The sequence below is a fragment of the Protopterus annectens genome, chromosome 13.part0 (genome assembly GCF_019279795.1).
Source record: "Protopterus annectens isolate FY-2018-M chromosome 13.part0, PAN1.0, whole genome shotgun sequence".
NCBI lineage: Eukaryota > Metazoa > Chordata > Ceratodontiformes > Protopteridae > Protopterus > Protopterus annectens.
The window spans coordinates 1,139,087,279-1,139,104,685 of NC_056747.1; the positions used below are offsets into that span (position 1 = coordinate 1,139,087,279).

General features: G+C 45.0%; 1 protein-coding gene across 1 annotated transcript in view; it reads right to left on the reverse strand.

The window, feature by feature from the left end:
- NMT1 (N-myristoyltransferase 1) overlaps nt 1–17,407 on the reverse strand; it is a 1,232,576-nt gene that overhangs the window by 618,875 nt on the left and 596,294 nt on the right. Inside the window, exon 5 of the mRNA XM_044055120.1 lies at nt 625–716. Within this exon, the coding sequence (XP_043911055.1) occupies nt 625–716 (92 nt within the window). The remainder of the gene's footprint in view (nt 1–624; nt 717–17,407) is intronic.

Below are 17,407 nucleotides of genomic sequence, written 5' to 3' on the forward strand. Positions count from 1 at the left end.
GTGACATCACTAAGGGGAGGATATCTATCCAACCTACAGGGTAAGGATGCTCAGCTTTTGATGTTGGGCCAGATGATGGACCTTCTGGGGCAAATGTTCCAATACTAATCATTGTAGTAACAGTGATACAGGGTGGTAAAAGCAATCCTCATCTGTGAGCATTTTCATTTTGTGATAACAAAATACCTTGTAAAATAAAATCCTAGTATTCTAATAAAAATAATTCTCACCCAATGTGTTAACCAAATCATTGCAGTCTATAGAGAAGACTTTACGAGTCCTTCCTTTATGGGCAACACTGTTGAAGGGGGGGGGGGGTTAATATGTGGTTTCAGCAACTATTTATGAATGAACAGCAATAAAAAACAAGGAAAGATTTGCTTTTCTAAGTCTAACCGGCCTTATGAAACATGCCCCTTTTGCAAAGGATTCAAGGGTAGACACAAAACAAACTTCTGCTGATACACATAAATAAAAGTGACACGTTAAATTAACATTTTTACATGTTGCAGTAAAGTTTCTCCAAAGGATGTGCAAAAGTGGCAATATTAAAGGTTTCAGTTCCCTTTCTAACAAAATAGCTATACTGATTAAAAGAAAAGCGAAAGAAAAAGCACCACTAACCACAACAAAAAGTCTGGCGAGTAATCAAATCGAAACATATTGTCATCATCTTCTACATAGTTTTCATTCAGCAGGGTGTAAAGTTCTTTCAGCTAGGGAAAAAAAATAAAACGGTACTGTTAATTGGTTACAAAAGTCAGAAATGTACTTACTTAAAGTTGCAGTTTCTTGTTAATTAAATGGTATGTTACAGACCTTTTTTTCACAATAAGAAAAAGGACCATTACTTTTCAAAAAGTAAAGTTGTGTAAAATCTTACCATACCAGTAGATGTCCTCTTCATTGTTGCAGTATTCATAATCTAAAGGATATCCTGCCAAGGATAGTCCAATGTCTGAGCAGTACACCAAAGCCTTTAGTACTTATAGGTGCCGTAAATCACACGTACACTCCCTGAACAAGCAGTAGGGCATAAAGATGACGTATGGATGCACATACTCAGAACTGGAAGAGCTCCAGGAGGAAAAGAATATCTCGAGGGACAAGAAAAAACATGTGCATCCAGGAGAAAGAGATGAACAGCCCCTCAGACAGGAGGGCAAGAAACAATAGGCTAGAGCAGAGGGAGCAGGAGGGAAGGAAGGAATGAATATTGCAATAGTGAAAAGGACATCTACTGTTATGGCAAGATTTTACACAACTGTACTATGTCCTTCCATATCACTATTGTAGTATTTGTAACCTAAGGGAGAGTACAAAAGCTCAAGAGGAAGCTTCGGAGGACAGCACAGAGTCCTCCTCCAGAAACCCATGAAGGATAGCCCTGGAAAGAACATTCAACTTGCAATGCTTAGTGAAAAGATGAACAGCAGACTAAGCAGCAGCCTTAAGGATGGAATTGGTATCTAGCACCTTGAAAAAAGCACCAGAGGAGGAAATAGCCCTGGTAGAATGAGCCTTTACTAAAGAGGAAAGATGTTTTCCATGAAAAGAATAACAAAAAGAAACGGCCTCAGAAATCCAGAAGAGATAATTTGCTTACAACAGACAAAGACCTGAGATGAAAGGAAACAAAAAGCTGCTCAGATTTGCAAATAACTTTTAAATAATAATATCTGTGCTATTTCTGCAAACACAAGGTGTGAAGAACCTTCTCACTGGCAGACTGTGAAGGACAAAAGGAAAAAAGATGAATAGACTGATTAAGGGACAACTAATTGACCACCATGGGCATAAAAAAAATTAGTATGAAGAGACACCCTGTCTCTGTGAAAAACTAAAAGGAGGAACTGCCATGAAAACCTGTCGTTCAGACACACTCTTACTGAGGGCTAAAAGAACATTCCTCAAAGTACAATGTTGCAAGGAAGCTGAAGAAACAGGCTCAAAAGGAGCCAGAGTCAATTTCTGAAGTACAAAATTGAGGACCCAGGAAGGTACAACTGGCTTTCTGGGAGGCCTGATATGAAGAATGCCAAATTCCTTGACCTCAAATCTAGAGGCAAGAGGAGAAGTCAAAAGCAGACAAGCAGAAATTGCTGACAAGTGAGCTTTCACCAAATATTATGTTAATACAACATGTAGCAGATCACAAAAGTAACAGACAACCAGAGGAACCTCCACAGATAGGGGATCCTGCTGCGAGAGAGGCACCGGACAGAATATCGTTTCCACTAGACATATACGATTTCCTGATAGTGGACTTCCTGGCCTCCTGCCAGACCCAAAGCACATCCTCAAAAAAAGAGGTGCCTAATAGGAATTAAAAACCTATCACCCACAGTGTTAGCTGAAGAATGGAGAAGAGAGTCCTTGCCTTATGTGGGAAAATTCATCCAGTGAGGTAACTTGTGGTGACTGCTCATGGCCAAGTGAGAAGGAAGGTGGAACCAATGCTGTCTGGGCCAAAGAAAGTCACTAGCAAGACATTGGGAGAGTCCTGTCTGATCTTGTGCAAGACTTGCAGTAGGAGAGGAAGGGGAGAAAAGGTATACAGAAACATCCTCTTCTAAGTAAAAGACGGTGTCCACTTTCCAAGCCAAAGGATTTGGGACGCTGGAAAGTACAGTTGTATACACTTACCATAAATGCAGATGTTAGAGTGTATTCACTGTTACAGTCATTACATTTGGATAATCTGCTGGCAGGTTGCCCTCAGTCGGCCTGATTAACAAAGTCTTGGGTCCTGTGTCAGTTGCTGTCCCTTCTTCCATGATGTCAGGTCGTCAGGGGTATAAAACATGCAGCCGACACCATTACATCAGTTTTTCTTGCCCCAGATGTCAGGTGCCCCCCAAATGGGGAGCAAATAAAATTAAATACACAAAAATATACCTCCAATCCCAAAAGCAAATACACCAAAAGGGCTTTTAAGCATAGTGAAAGAAAGTAGAGATATAGCCAGAGAAAAATAGGGGGCTGGAGGGAGGGTAACCAGGACTGCAACAGTGAATACACTCGAACATCTACATTTATGGTACGTGTACACAACTGTACTATGTTCTTCGTGTTTCACTTTTGCAGTCATTACATTTGGGTAGATTCCCAAAGCTATGGTTGGGTGGAGGGAATTATACAGCATTAGGACCAGCTATAAGGCCCTGCAGGACAGCAGTGGCAAAGCCAGCTCTGGATTTAGAGAAAAATGGTAATGTTTGGTGAACATATGAACTGAGCTCCAGGTAGCAGCTTCTAGAATGTCCCTGGTAGGAACACCTCTGAGAAAGGCTGCAGAAGTAGATGCAGCCCTGGTGGAATGGGATCTGATCCCCTGGGGGATAGTTTTTCCATGGTGCATATAGCAGAAACGAATACAATGGCTTATCCATTTGGAAATGGTTTGCTTTGAAATAGCCTCTCTCTCTCTGCCCCTGGAGCAAATACCACCAGCAGTTGTTCAGATTTTCTTTGAGATTTTGTCCTGTTTAAGTAAAATCTAAGTTGTCTGTGTACATCCAATGAATGCAGAATCCGCTCCCCCTTGTTCTGTGGATTGGGAAAGAAAGTTGGCAAATGAATGGTCTGATTAAGAGCCACACTGGATACCATCTTAGGTATGAAGGATGAATTGATCCTGAGAGATACCCTGTCCGCATGAAAAATGATGAAAGGCTCCACTGCCATAAGAGCCTGTAATTCGGAAATCCTTCTAGCTAAAGTGACTGCTACAAGGAAAGCTGTGTTCCTGGAGAGAAATTTTAAGTCTGCAGTAGCTGCTGGATCAAAAGTAGGTAGAGTGAGCTTTTCCAATACAAAATTGAGGTCCTAGGCAGAGGTTGGAGCTCTCCTGGGTGGTCTTAAGTTTTTGGCCCCTCTGAGATACTGCTTTAGCAGAGGATGACAGAAGAGGGGAGGTTCTGTGTTGTAATGAGCTGAAATGGCTGAGGCATGGATTTTTATGGAAGTAAAGGACAGGCCCTTGTAAAGCATCTCAGTTAAGTATTGTAAAATCTGAGGAATGCTGGGCACTGCTGTGCTTGCCCCTTGAGATTGATTCCAGGCACAGAATCTTTTCCATTTGTCAGCATAAGATTTCCTGGTACTAGGCCTTCTCGCCTCCAAAATGACATCCATCACAGGTTTGCTGAGGGATGCTAAGGGTGAATTTAGGTGATTAACCACACTGCAAGATTCAAAGTTTGGAGCTTAGTGTGCAGAATTTGGTTGTTCTGCTGAGACAATAAATAAGGTGTCTGAGGCAGGTGCTACGGTGGAATGTGTGACACATTGCGCAAGAGTGGGTACCAGTGTTGGCGAGGCCAGTCTGGAGCAATCAAAATCATTTTTGGTTTGTCCTGTTTTACTTTTAGTAGAACTTTGGAGAGCAGAGGCAGAGGGGGAAAGGCATAGACTGATAGGTTTTTCCAGCTGAAGGATAGAGCATCCACTTTCCATGCGTTTTTGTGATGAGTTCTTGTGCAAAATTTGTCCAAATGATAGTTCTGTGGTGAGGCAAAAAGATCTATGTCTGGGCTCCCCCATTTGCGTGTCAACATGTTGAAAATCCGTGGTTCCAGTTTCCATTCGTGTGGGTCCTTGAGATTTCTGCTTAGTTCGTCTGCCAGAGTATTCAGCTTTCCTGGCAGGAATTGAGCTTGTAGTTGTACTCGATAGGTCAAGGCCATGTTCCACAATGCCATGGCTAGTCTGCAAAGGGGGTAGGAGTGTGTACCCCCCCTGCTTGTTTATGTACCACATAAGCGTGGTGTTGTCTGTCTTTATCATTAATTGTCCTGGATGAAGATAGTCCTTGAAGGCTGTCAGTGCATTCTGTACAGCTACCATTTCTTTTTGATTGATATGAAGGTGCATTTGATTTGGGCTCCATTTGCCCTGAATGCACTTCCCTGCCAGATGTGCCCCCCAAGCATAGTCTGATGAGTCTGTAGTTAGGGTTTGGGCGGCAGGAGGTGGTGTGAATGGCAGTCCCTTGTTTTGGTGGTAGGCCTCTGCCCACCATAGGGATTCTAGTTGCAGGCAAGGTATGATAGGAATCATTGTTTCCAGGCTGTGACAATGCTGACTCCATAGACTTTTTAAGTACCACTGAAGTTTCCTCATATGCAGTCTTGCATATGGAATTAGAAGAATGCAGGAGGCCATGAACCCCAAGGCTTGCAGTATTTGCCTTGCAGAAAGCATGTTTTTTGTGGCCACCTGTTTGACGTAAGTCGCCAAATGAATTTGCTTCTCTGGCGTAAGGAAAGCCATCTGGGCAGTTGTATTCAAGCTTGCATCCAGGAATGTAATTTTTTGAGAGGGTACCAGTTGTAATTTTTTTTCGTTTATAGTGTACCCTAGATAAGTTAGAACCCTTTTTACAAATGCCAGATGGTTTAGAAGAGTGTCCTTGTTTTCTGCCTGAATTAGACAATCGTCCAGGTATGGATATATTTAAATATTTCTTTGCCTGCAAAATGCAATTACTGGAGCCAGGCACTTTGTACAGACCCAGAGCGCAGTAGACAAGCCAAAGGGCAGTGCAGAGAAAGTACAGTTGTGTACACTTATCATAAATATAGATGTTAGAGTGTATTCACTGTTGCAGTCATTACATTTGGGTAATCTGCTGGCAGGTTGCCCTTAATCTGCTGGCAGGTTACCCTTAATCTGCTGGCAGGTTGCCCTTAATCGGCCTGAATAACAAAGTCTTGGGTCCTGCGTTGGTTGCTGTCTCCTCTTCCATGACGTCAGGTCATCAGGGGTATAAAACATGCAGCAGACGCCATTTTATTCAGTTTTTCTTGCCCCAGGTGCCCCCCAAATGGGGAATATATATAGATATATATATATATATATATATATATATATATATATAGATAGATAAATATATATAGATAGATAGATAGATAAATATATACAGATATATATATATATATATATAAAAACAGAAATATATGTAAATGCACTTTAAGCAACATAATACCTTCATCTAAAAGCAAATACAACACAAAGGCTTTAGAATATAGTGAAGGAAAGAGAAGTTATAGAAAAAGGGGATGGCGGGTGGGTAACCAGGACTGCAACAATGAATACACTCTAACATCTACATTTATGGTAAGTGTACACAACTGTACTATATTCTTCATGTTTCACTGTTGCAGTCTTTACATTTGGGTAGAATCCCAAAGCTATGGATGGGAGGATGGAAACTAAATAGCATTACGAGTGGCTATAAGGCCTTGCAGAACTGCAGTGACAAAGCCTGTCCTGGAAATGGAGAAGAGAGGCAAATTATAATGCTTTGTGAAGGTATGAACAGAGCTCCAAGTAGCAGCTTCTAGAATGTCTTTGGTTGGAACTCTGAGAAAAGCTGCTGAGGTAGAGGCAGCCCTGGAGAAATGTGACTTGATCCCCTTGGGCACAGGTTTACTATGATGCAAGTAGCAGAAACGAATGCAGTGGTTATCCACTTAGAAATAGTCTACTTTGATACAGCCTTCCCCTCTGATCCTGCAGCAAATGCCACCAGTAGTTGCTCAGACTTTCTTAGAGATTTGGTCCTGTTTAAGTAGAATCTTAGTTGTCTGTGTACGTCCAATGAATGCAGAATCCGCTCCCCCTTGTTTTGCGGATTTGGGTAAAATGTTGGCAGGTGAATTGTTTGGTTAAGAGCCACACTGGATACCACCTTAGGCATAAAAGAAGGACTGGTCCTGAGGGACACCCTGTCCGGGTAAAATGTAATAGAAGGCTCCCAGCCATGAGAGCCTGTAGTTCTGAAACCCTTCTTGCTGAAGTGATTGCCAAGAGGAAAGCTGTTTTCCAAGATAGAAATTTTATATCCGCAGTAGCTGCTTGTTCAAAAGGAGGCAGGGTGAGTTTTTCCAGCACAAAACTGAGGTCCCATGCAGGAGTTGGTGATCTTCTGGGAGGCCTTACATTTTTGGCCCCTCTAAGATACTGTTTAAGCAGTGGATGAGAAAAGAGGGGAGGCTCCGTGTTGTAGTGAGCCGAGATGGCAGAGGCATGGATTTTTATTGAAGAAAAAGATAGGCCCTTGTCAAGCATCTCAGTCAAATATTGTAAAATCTGAGGGATACTGGGCTTTGCTATGTCCGTTCTTTGTGCTTGGTTCCAAGCACAGAATCTCTTCCATTTATCAGCATGAGATTTTCTAGTACTAGGCCTTCTGGCTTCCAAAATGACATCCATCACAGAATTACTGAGAGGTGTTTGAATAACTAAATGATCAGCCATGCTGCAAGGTTCAGAATTTGGAGCTGTGTGCGCAGAATTTGATTGTTCTGCTGAGACAGCAGATGAGGTATTTGAGGCAAGTACCAAGGAGGGAGTCGAAACATACTCCTTAGAATTGGGTACCAGTGCTGGCGAGGCCAGTCCGGAGCAATTAGGATCATTTTTGGTTTTTCCTGTCTGACCTTTAGTAAGACCTTGGAGAGAAGAGGCAGAGAGGGAAAGGCATAGACTGAAAGGTTTTTCCAACTGAAGGATAGGGCATCCACTTTCCATGCTTGTCTGTGAGAAGTCCTTGTGCAGAATTTGTCCAGCTGATAATTTTGGGGAGAGGCAAATAGATCTATGTCTGGGCTCCCCCATTTCGGTGTTAAAATGTTGAAGATTTGTGGATCCAGTTTCCACTCATGCGGATCCATAAGATTACTGCTTAGGTCGTCTGCCGAGTATTTTGTTTTCCTGACAGGAATTGAGCTTCAAGGTGTAATTTGGTAAGTCAAAGCTGTGTTCCACAATGCCACGGCTAGTCTGCAAACGGGGTAGGAATGTGTACCCCCTGCTTGTTTATGTACCACATAACCATGGTGTTTATCAGTCTTTATCAGTAGTTGTCCTGGATGAAGTAAGTCCTTGTCAGGGCATTCTGAATAGCTAGCATCTCTTTCCAGATGATATGCAGATGCATTTGTTTTGGGCTCCATTTTCCCTGAATGCATCTCCCTGCCAGGTGGGCCCCCAAGCATACTCTGATGAGTCTGTAGTTAGGGTTTGGGTGGCAGGAGGTAGTGTGAATGGCAATCCCTTGTTTTGGTGACATGTCTCTGCCCACCAAAGAAACTCCTGTTGGAGGCAGGGAATGAGAGGAAAAAGTTATGTACCTACCATAACGTTCCACGTTAGTTGTCTTCACCTCGCCTTCTTTCTTGCTGGTTGGGATCGGAGCCGATTCTCAACTCTGACTCGGCCATCTTCTATAGCTCGAGAGCTGTTTACTGGCTCAAGGCTACTCCTTATCCCATGATGCACAGCGATAGCTATCCAGATCTTGTTTGAAATAGCTAACCCCAGACACAGCCAGAGAATAAACCTGCCTATACAAATAGGTTGAGTATACCTGTCATACTCTCTAAGTCAGTAGAGGAAACAAAACAGAGAACACTCGGCCAGTGAAACCAAAACTCCTCTCGGTCCAATAGGACAGGGGGACGGAAGGTGGGACGCAAGAAAGAAGGTGAGATGAAGACAACTAACATGGAACGTAAGTTGTCTATCTCGCCTTCGTTCTTGCTGGTTGGGACAGCGTCCCTAGCACCTACAATCCTGGGCGGCTCATTGGAACAGACTCTTCAGAACAGTGGAACCAAAGTCAGCTCTGCTCCTGGAGATCATATCTAGCTTGTAATGAGAAATAAAGGTATGAAGATTTGCCCACGTAGCAGCTGCACAGATAGAATCCATGGGCAACCTAGATTGGAAGGCTACAGAGGTGGACAAGGCCCTAGTAGAATGACCTTTCGGTCTGATAGGCAACTCTTGTTCCTTAATTGATAAATGAAAGTAATAGTGTGAGACAACCACCTGGATAAGGTCACCTTGGAAACTGGGAGACCTTGTTTGCCTAGAGCATAGGAAAGGAATAGTTGGTCCGACTTCCTTATTTCCTTAGTCCTGTGCAGGTAAAAACGCAACTGTCTATGAATGTCCAATTGGAGTAATTTGTACTCTGCCTTGTTGGTGTGGTTAGGAAAAAAACACAGGAAGGTCTATAGATTGGTTTAAATTATTTTCTGAGCAGACTTTTGGAAGACACGAAGGAGTAGTCCTCAGAGCAACCCTGTCTTTATGAAAAACAGAGTATGGAGGACAAACACATAGTGCATGAAGTTCAGAGACGCGTCTGGCTAAAGTAATAGCTACCAGAAAGAGTGTCTTCCAAGACAAACGTAATAGGGCAGAACGCTGCTGGTTTAAAAGGGGGCAGAGTTAAAGAAGTTGGTACCAGATTATGGTCCCAAGGAGGAGGGGGATCTCTCACTGGAGGCCTAAGGAGAGTGGTCCCTCTCAAAAAAGCTTTACAGAGCTTATGAGACAATGTTTGAATTTGACAGACCGACATGAAAGTAAGAAATGGCTGCTAATTGAACCCTGACTGTAGCAGAAGCGGACCCAAAATGAAAAAGTTGTGCTAGAAATTCTAGAATTTTGTGGACTAGGGCTGAAAAGGGATCTATGTTCCTAGCCTCTGCCCAAGAAAAACGTTTCCATTTACTAGCATAGGTTTTTCTGGTTGTGGACTTGTGAGAGGAGACATTAATCTCATGTACAGCTGGGGAAATGCTAGGAAGCCTGGCTAAGGTTGGAAGTGGAACAACCAAGCTGTGAGCTGGAGGGTTTGGAGGGATTGATGCAACCCGCCTGACTGGTGTAACAGTAGGTCTGGAATCGGATCCAGAGTCCAGGGCTGATCAAGAAGGTAATGGTGCAGGAACTGGAACCATATCTGTCGAGGCCAGTAGGGGGCAATGAGGATCATTTTGCAATCCAACGATATTGCTTTCTGTATGAGTTTTGGAATGGGCAATGAGGATCATTTTGCAATCCAACGATACTGCTTTCTGTACGAGTTTTGGAATCAGGGGAAATGGAGGAAAGGCATAAAGAAGTCCCTGAGGCCAATCGTGGACTAGAGCGTCTCTGGGTGAGTGACCTGGAAGCAGAAGAAGGGAGAAGTAGTTGCTGCATTTGCTGTTGAAGGGGGTGGCAAAAAGATTGCAGCAAGGCTGTCCCCATTTGCAGAAGATAAGATCCGCAACTTCCTGACTCAGAGACCACTTGTGAGGCATGAGGATAGCTCTGCTGAGCCTGTCCGCTATGACATTGGACGTCCCAGGGATGTGTGTCACAATCAGAAAACATTGGGAGGAAATCGGCCACTGCCACAGTCTGAGTGCTTCTCGACAGAGGGGGTAGGACCTAGTTCCGACCTGCTTATTGATGTACCACACCACTGACATGTTGTCGGTTTGAATTGCAATGGTCCCAGAAGGAAGAGAGTCCTGAAGGGCTTGCAACACTAGGAGCACGGCTCTTATTTCTAGGATGTTTATGCCAGATGGTACTCGTGAGGCTGCCAAGTGCCTTGGACTGTCCTGTCCTGATAATGCATCAGGGAGGTGTCTGTGATCACTGTGGCTACCGGAGGAGGATGAATGAAGGGTCTGCCCTGAGTCACTAGTGAGGAGACCATCCACCAGGAAAGGTGCCTTTTGCATGCTTCTGTAATCATGATCATGTGAGACATGGACAGCTGTTGTAAAGACCACTGTGTGAACAGAAGCCACTGAAAGATCCTCATGTGAAAGCGGGCCAGTGGGATTAGAAGAATGGCTGCCGCCACGGAACCCAGAGTTTGAAGGACGAACCTGACTTGGATTCTTTTGCTCTGCATTAGAATTTGTACTTGGTGACGAATTGGGGACACCCTTTCTGGCGGTAGCCTTGCGGACATGTTCCTTGTGTCTAAGTCTGCTGCTATGTAGGTGATAGATTGACAGGGCAACAAGGCAGATTTCTCGAAGTTTATTGTAATGCCTAGCTGGGAGCAGATGGTGTGTGTGTAGTCCCTGGCTTGTAGAAGTTGATGCCTGGTAGTAGCAGTGAGGAGCCAGTAGTCTAGATATGGAAACACCTGGAATCCTCGACATCTCAGGTGAGCAGTGATCACTGCCATAGATTTGGTGAACACCCTGGGGGCTGTGGTGAGACCAAAGGGAAGAGCTCTGAACTGGTAATGACTGGCTCCCAGCCGGAAGTGAAGAAATCTCCTGGAGCGCCTGTCCATCTTGATATGGTAGTACACGTCCTGAAGATCTATCGAGCACATCCAATTGTCCTGACCCACAAAGGGTAGAATGGACTGAAGCATGACCATCCGAAACTTTGTTCTTTGTACAGACCTGTTTAGTCTGCTGAGATCCAGAATCGGTCTCCAGTCCCCTGTCTTTTTTGGTACCAAAAAGAACCTTGAGTAAGTTCCGGATCCGTGCTGGTCTGCTGGGACTTCCTGGATGACTCTTTTTTCTAGCAGTTTTGAAACTTCTATTACTGCTTAGTCCTTCAGATTGGGTGGAACATCTGGAAGGGATTTCCTTGACGGTAAGGGGGGCTGACAGAAGGGAATTTTGTAACCTCCGGATATAATGGACCGTACCCATCTGTCTTTCGTTAAATTTTGCCAGGCTTTTGGGTACAGTGAAAGTCTTCTCCCGACTGCCTCCAGAGGTGAGCAACCGGGCAACCCTTCAGGGATACTGAAAGGGCTTATCAGAGAAGGATTCTCTGTTGCCCTGGTTCTGCGGACCCCCTCTGCCACGAGGGTGGCGTCTGTCGTTATTGTTTCCCCCTCTGCCCCTGGAGGAAAAATCGCTACGTGTCAGGCAAGGCTCCCTGGGATTTTCGAAACCACATTTTGCCACTCTTCTGACCTTTGGGGTATCGTCTAGAAGGAGTGGAGAAACAGACTCCCATGGCACAGAGAGTCTTGCCTTCTTGCTCACACCTAGTCAAAGTGTCTTTCACCTGTGGTCCAAAAAAAAATGAACCATCAAAGGAGGTGTTGGTGAATGATGCTTGAAAGGGTTCCACAAAGTTACACAGCCGCATCCATGCATGCCCCTTAAGGGCCACACCCGTACCTGCGGCTCTACTCGCACCATCGGCTGCATAGGAAATGAGCCTCATGGAGGAGTTAACTACAGAATTAAGCGTCGCCAGCTGAGAAGCTACTTTAGCTTGAGCCCCCTCAGCTGATGGATCTTGAAGGGTATCTCCGAGCTCTTTAAGGAGATCCCTCTGAAGCTGGGTAAATTGACATAAGTAGTTCAGTGACCTCATAGAAAAGGTCGCTGAAGCAAACATTCGCTTCCCATATCTGTCCATGGTCCTAGACTCCTTGTTAGGAGGATGGACAGACGAAGAGGTCTCTGCTAACTCTTTTTTGGTGGCTACTGCTACCACCATGGCATCAAAAGGAACACCTTTGGTAAGGAACTGCTTATCTTGGGGTGCTGTGATGAATTTGCCAGGTCTCCTCGGAGATGGTTCCACTGTATCCAGAGCTGACCAAGCCTTTCGAGTCACCACTGCCATAAGTGGATCGAAAGGAGGAGAAACCCAGGAGGTGGAAGGTCAGGAACTGAACGCATCCAGGAATACAGACTCATCCTCTGTAGGGGCTAGGGGATTCCAGTTCCCCCTCTGCTTAAGTATTTCTAGGATGTCCGAGAAGGAAACATCTTCAGAGGGGGATCTTGGGAACCCTTCCAAATCATCCAAGTCTGTATCAGAAGTGACAGACTCAGGGGAGTCAATGTGCTTCCTCTTGCACTTCTTACGAGGGGGCTCCTCTGAATGATCAAGGGAGGCCTCGGAAGAAGAGGAAACACCTAATGGGGTGTCCTGGAGGGCCAGTTCCCTACGCTTGGGGTCTGGAGGAGGAGCAGAGGTTGGCACAGGAACTACAGGGGACAGAGCCGGTGGAGCCGATAGTGGGGCTGATTCAGTGGCCAGCACAATCCTCATGACATCGAAGGCATCCCTGCCACGATGCAGAGAAAGCTCTGGTTCCGATGAAATCAGAATCCTTCTCCGCACCGAGGGAGATGGCTCCGAGGCAGATGTAGGAGCCGAGCTCACCTGCGCCGAAGCTCCGAGAGGGAGAATGGGGTTGGACAAGGGTCTGATGCCACTCGCCCCCTCGGAGCAGACAAGGGAACCCCGGCACCCAGATCCCTCGACAGAAGGCACCACCGAAGGGATCAGAGCAGACGTCGGAACCGAAGGAGAGAGAGTTATCGGAACCAATGGTTCCACTACTCGAACCCCAACAAACTCCGGCTCCGAACTCACTGGAGTCGGAGGAGGAACATCGATAGAAGTGGACGGAGCCGACACCTGTTGAAGAGGGCTGGACAACATCTTGGCAAGTGCCTGCGACTTTAGCAACCTACTGACCACTCTCTCCACATCGTGATCGGACAACCTAGAGGATCGAGAGGAGTGAGAGGATCGGTGACTGCACTCGCTGAGGAGCCAAATGTACCGAATCCAGTGAAGGGGACCTCAGCCTCTTGTGGATCCATGAAGGCTCTGAAGTTTTTGATGGAGCTGATGGGGAGATAGGGGAGATAGTCTTATCGGTACCAGCCGGAACCGAAGTAGAGCTCCAAACCTGGAGCCGACGGCTTGGCAGATTTGGGGGATTTCACAGGCTGAGAGCTCTTGGCCGGTGAATCCTAGGGTTTTAAAAGACCCCTAAGAATAAGCTTATTCTTACTCTCCTGCAGGACTCCTGGACTAAAGAGTCCTGCAGGTGCACAGCGCCTAAACAATAGACGCAAGAAGTGTGCCAATCTTTCAGAGACATTTTCTGACAGCATGAGTCACACTTCTTGAATCCAGACACTTTGGATTCCTTCGACATCCTGAAAGAAGGAAACAACAAATACAACAGCTACCAAAGCAAAATACAGTCTACACAAAAAACACGTAATACTACAAGACTATAGATAAAGATTTTTTTTTTAATAGGAAAGCCTCTAACTTAAACGGCTAGCCTATGAAAGAAAGGTAGAAGGCAAGCCTCTAACTTAAACGACTAACCTGACCAGAAGACGATGGGGGGGGGGGGGACTCTCCAAGTTAAACAAGTTCTACAAGGTAAAGAAGGGATACTACAACTAAACACTAGCTATAACAAAAAAAAATACTAATCGTTAACAATAAAACACTGAAAATATAGAATTCTAGAGTAAGAAAGTTATACAAAAAACTTTATACGAGCCGGAGCCAGAAAAATGACACCTCGCAGCTGAAGCGGCAAATGAGATCTGGGTAGCTATTGCTAGGCATCATGGGATAAGGGGTAGCCTCGAGCCAGTAAACAGCTCACGAGCTATAGAAGATGGCCAAGTCAGCGCCGAGGATCGGCTCCGATCCCAACCAACAAGAACGAAGACGAGATAGACAACTTAACATTCACTGTTTCCAGACTGTGACAATGTTGACTCCATTAGGTACCACTGAAGTTTCCTCATATGCAGTCTCGCATATGGAATTAGTAGAATGCAGGATGCCATGAACCCCAAAGCTTGCAGAATTTGTCCTGCAAATAACTGGGTTTTTGTTGCCATTTGTTTAAAGTATGTTGTCAGTTGCCTTTGCTTGTCTGGCGTAAGGTAAGCCATCTGGGCAGTTGTATTCAAGCTTGCACCCAGGAATGTAATTATTTGAGAGGGTACCAGTTGGGATTTCTTTTCGATTGTGTACCCTAGGCATGTTAGAAGCCTTTTTACAAATGCCAGATGTTGAAGAAGAGTGTCCTTGTCCTCTGCTTGAATGAGACAATCGTCCAGATAAGGATAAATTTGGATGTTTGTCTGCAGAATGCAATTACTGGTGCCAGGCACTTTGGCTTATCTACTGCGCCCAGGGTCTTTACAAAGGGCAGTGCAGAGAATTGGTAGTGCAAAAAACCTGCCTTGAAGCGGAGGTATCTTCTGCACGATTCCCTTATTGGGATATGCAGGTATGCCTCTTACGTCTAGAGTCACTAACCAAGCGTTCCTGCCCAGCATAGGCAGTAGCTGTTGTAAAGTCAGCATTTTGAATTTTGGAATGTCCAGGAACGTGGTCAAAATTGATAAGTCCAGTACTGGACGCCAGGCATGGTCTTTTCTGGGTACCAGGAAAAGTCTTGAATAAAAACCTTGTCCTTTTTCCTGTTCTGGCACTGGTTGAATAGCCCCCATATCCATGAGGGACAACTTGTTTCTGAGCCTCTGCCCACTGATTTTGTGGCAGCTCTGGCCAACCGTTTGGAATTGGCAAAGTATGGAAATGAAATCTGTACCCATGGGATACTATGTTTAATACCCACTTGTCCTGGGTAATTAACTGCCAATTTTGAGCATGAAGTGCTAATTTTCCCCCCAAGGGGGCTGCCAAACGATAAGTGCTTGGTGAAGGTAGAGGAAAGTCATTGAGACTGCTTACTGTAGGGTTGTGCTTTGTTTCCTCCAGATTTGGAGGTGAAGAGGCACACCATTGCTTTGACCTGTAAGAACCCTGTGATTGGTATCTAGAGCTTTTTGAGCATCTGGATTTGCCTTGAGAGACTCTGTTGGACACAGGAAAGGACCAATATTTAGTAGGCCAGTGCCTACTGAACCTGGGTGGCTGCACTTGTAAAATATTTTACAGTTGGCATAGATTTAGCTTTCTCTTACATTTTCATTAAAACCTCTTCTGCCTTATTACCAGAGTATTATGCTGCAAGGGGGCATCCAACAATTTAGCTTTAACATGATCAGGCAGATTTTCCTCCTTGAGCCAGGCATGCCTTCTAATCAATGATCCAGTAACTGCGGCCCTGCAAGAGGCCTCCAAGGAATCAAAACCACATTGTAAAGTATGCTTTCCAACCTGTTCTGCTGCATGCAATAAAATCCTGTAATTCTTTATTTTTCACACAATCAGAAACCAACATCATTTTTTGTTTCAATAAGCCCATAACATGCTGTTGATATTTAAGCATATGAAACTGGCAGTTTAAGGCCCTAATTGCCAAGGTTGCAGACGTATAAACCTCCTTTCCCATGGATCCAGCGCCCTGGAACCTTTATCAGAGGGGGTAGGATTTTTGGCTGTAGAGGCCTTTACACCTTTGGGACCCTGTGAAATGGTCTCAGGATCAGCAGCAGGATTTTTGAATAGAAATTTGTGGGAGTCAGTAACCTTGTAATATCACTCTGGCTTACTAGGAGCCAGAGGTAGGGAATCAGCAGCCATGCTTGATTCCGAAAACACATCATCAACAATGTCTAATACAGGAGGTATTGCCAAAGGCCTATGCTGAGGAAGAAGCAGGAAACCTCACCTCAGGTTTCGTGCCCACTGAGTGGCGCAGAGCTACAGTTATCCCACTTCACAAGGGAGGATCCACCTTGGATCCCGGAAACTACCATCCCATCAGTCTGACAAGCCTTATCTGCAAGGCCATGGAGCGTATTATCATGGAACTTATAAACAAAGACATTGGCAACCTTCAAACCTGGACCCCGCCCAGTTTGGGTTTGTAAAGGGCCGATCGTGTCTCCTGAACCTGATTGACTTCTTCTAATCAGTCTGCAGAGCCATGGACAAGGGTAAGGTGGTCCACACAGTCTATCTAGACCTTGCCAAGGCCTTTAACACTATCCCCCACTCTGGAATCATAGATAAACTTACTAAGCTGGGCATTAATCCCTACGTCACCCAGTGGGTTGCTAACTGGCTTACTGATAGAACCCACACTGTAAAAGTAGCAGACTCCAAATCCAGCTCCAGACAAGTTACAAGTGGAGTACCTCAGGTTTCAGTCCTGGGACCGCTCTTGTTTGGCATCTACTTCTCTGAAGTACAGGCCAACACTAAGGGACTCTGGCTAACAAAGTTCTGGGAGCCATTACTGAATCCCCCAAATGATGTGGATACTCTACAAAAGGGCCTTACAAAAACAGATGCTTGGTGCCAGAGCCATGGGCTCAAGCTCAATGCCAAGAAATTTATAGTTATCCCCTTTGGGAAAAAACATGTATCCGTGAATTACCATATAGGTGGCAGTACACTAAACACCGAAAGTGTGATGACACTTAGGGACACAGGTGGACAGTGGTCTCACCTTCGATAACCACATCCACAACAGTCAGGAAATCCTTCTATGTGGCACACCTCATCACTAAGGGCTTTTCATCCAGAAAAAAGGAGGTCATTGTCCCACTGCACTCATCACTCATTAGACCCATTATAGAATACAACGCCCCATTTGGTATGTACCTCTCAAGACATCTGCAACAACTGGAAAGGCCGCAGAAATACCTCACTAAAAGAATCACAGACCTAAAGCAGATGCCTACGCTGACCGCCTAAAAAACTCCAGCTATACTCTGTCGCGTATAGTCTACTCAAGAGGCGATCTCTGCTTAACATACAAGGCCATGTCAAACCCAGAGCTGTTGGACATGCTACACTTAAAGAAATCCCAATCACTCAGAGCCACACACTCCAGGGATCTAAACCATGTCATCACAATAAACAAAACATGCTGGAG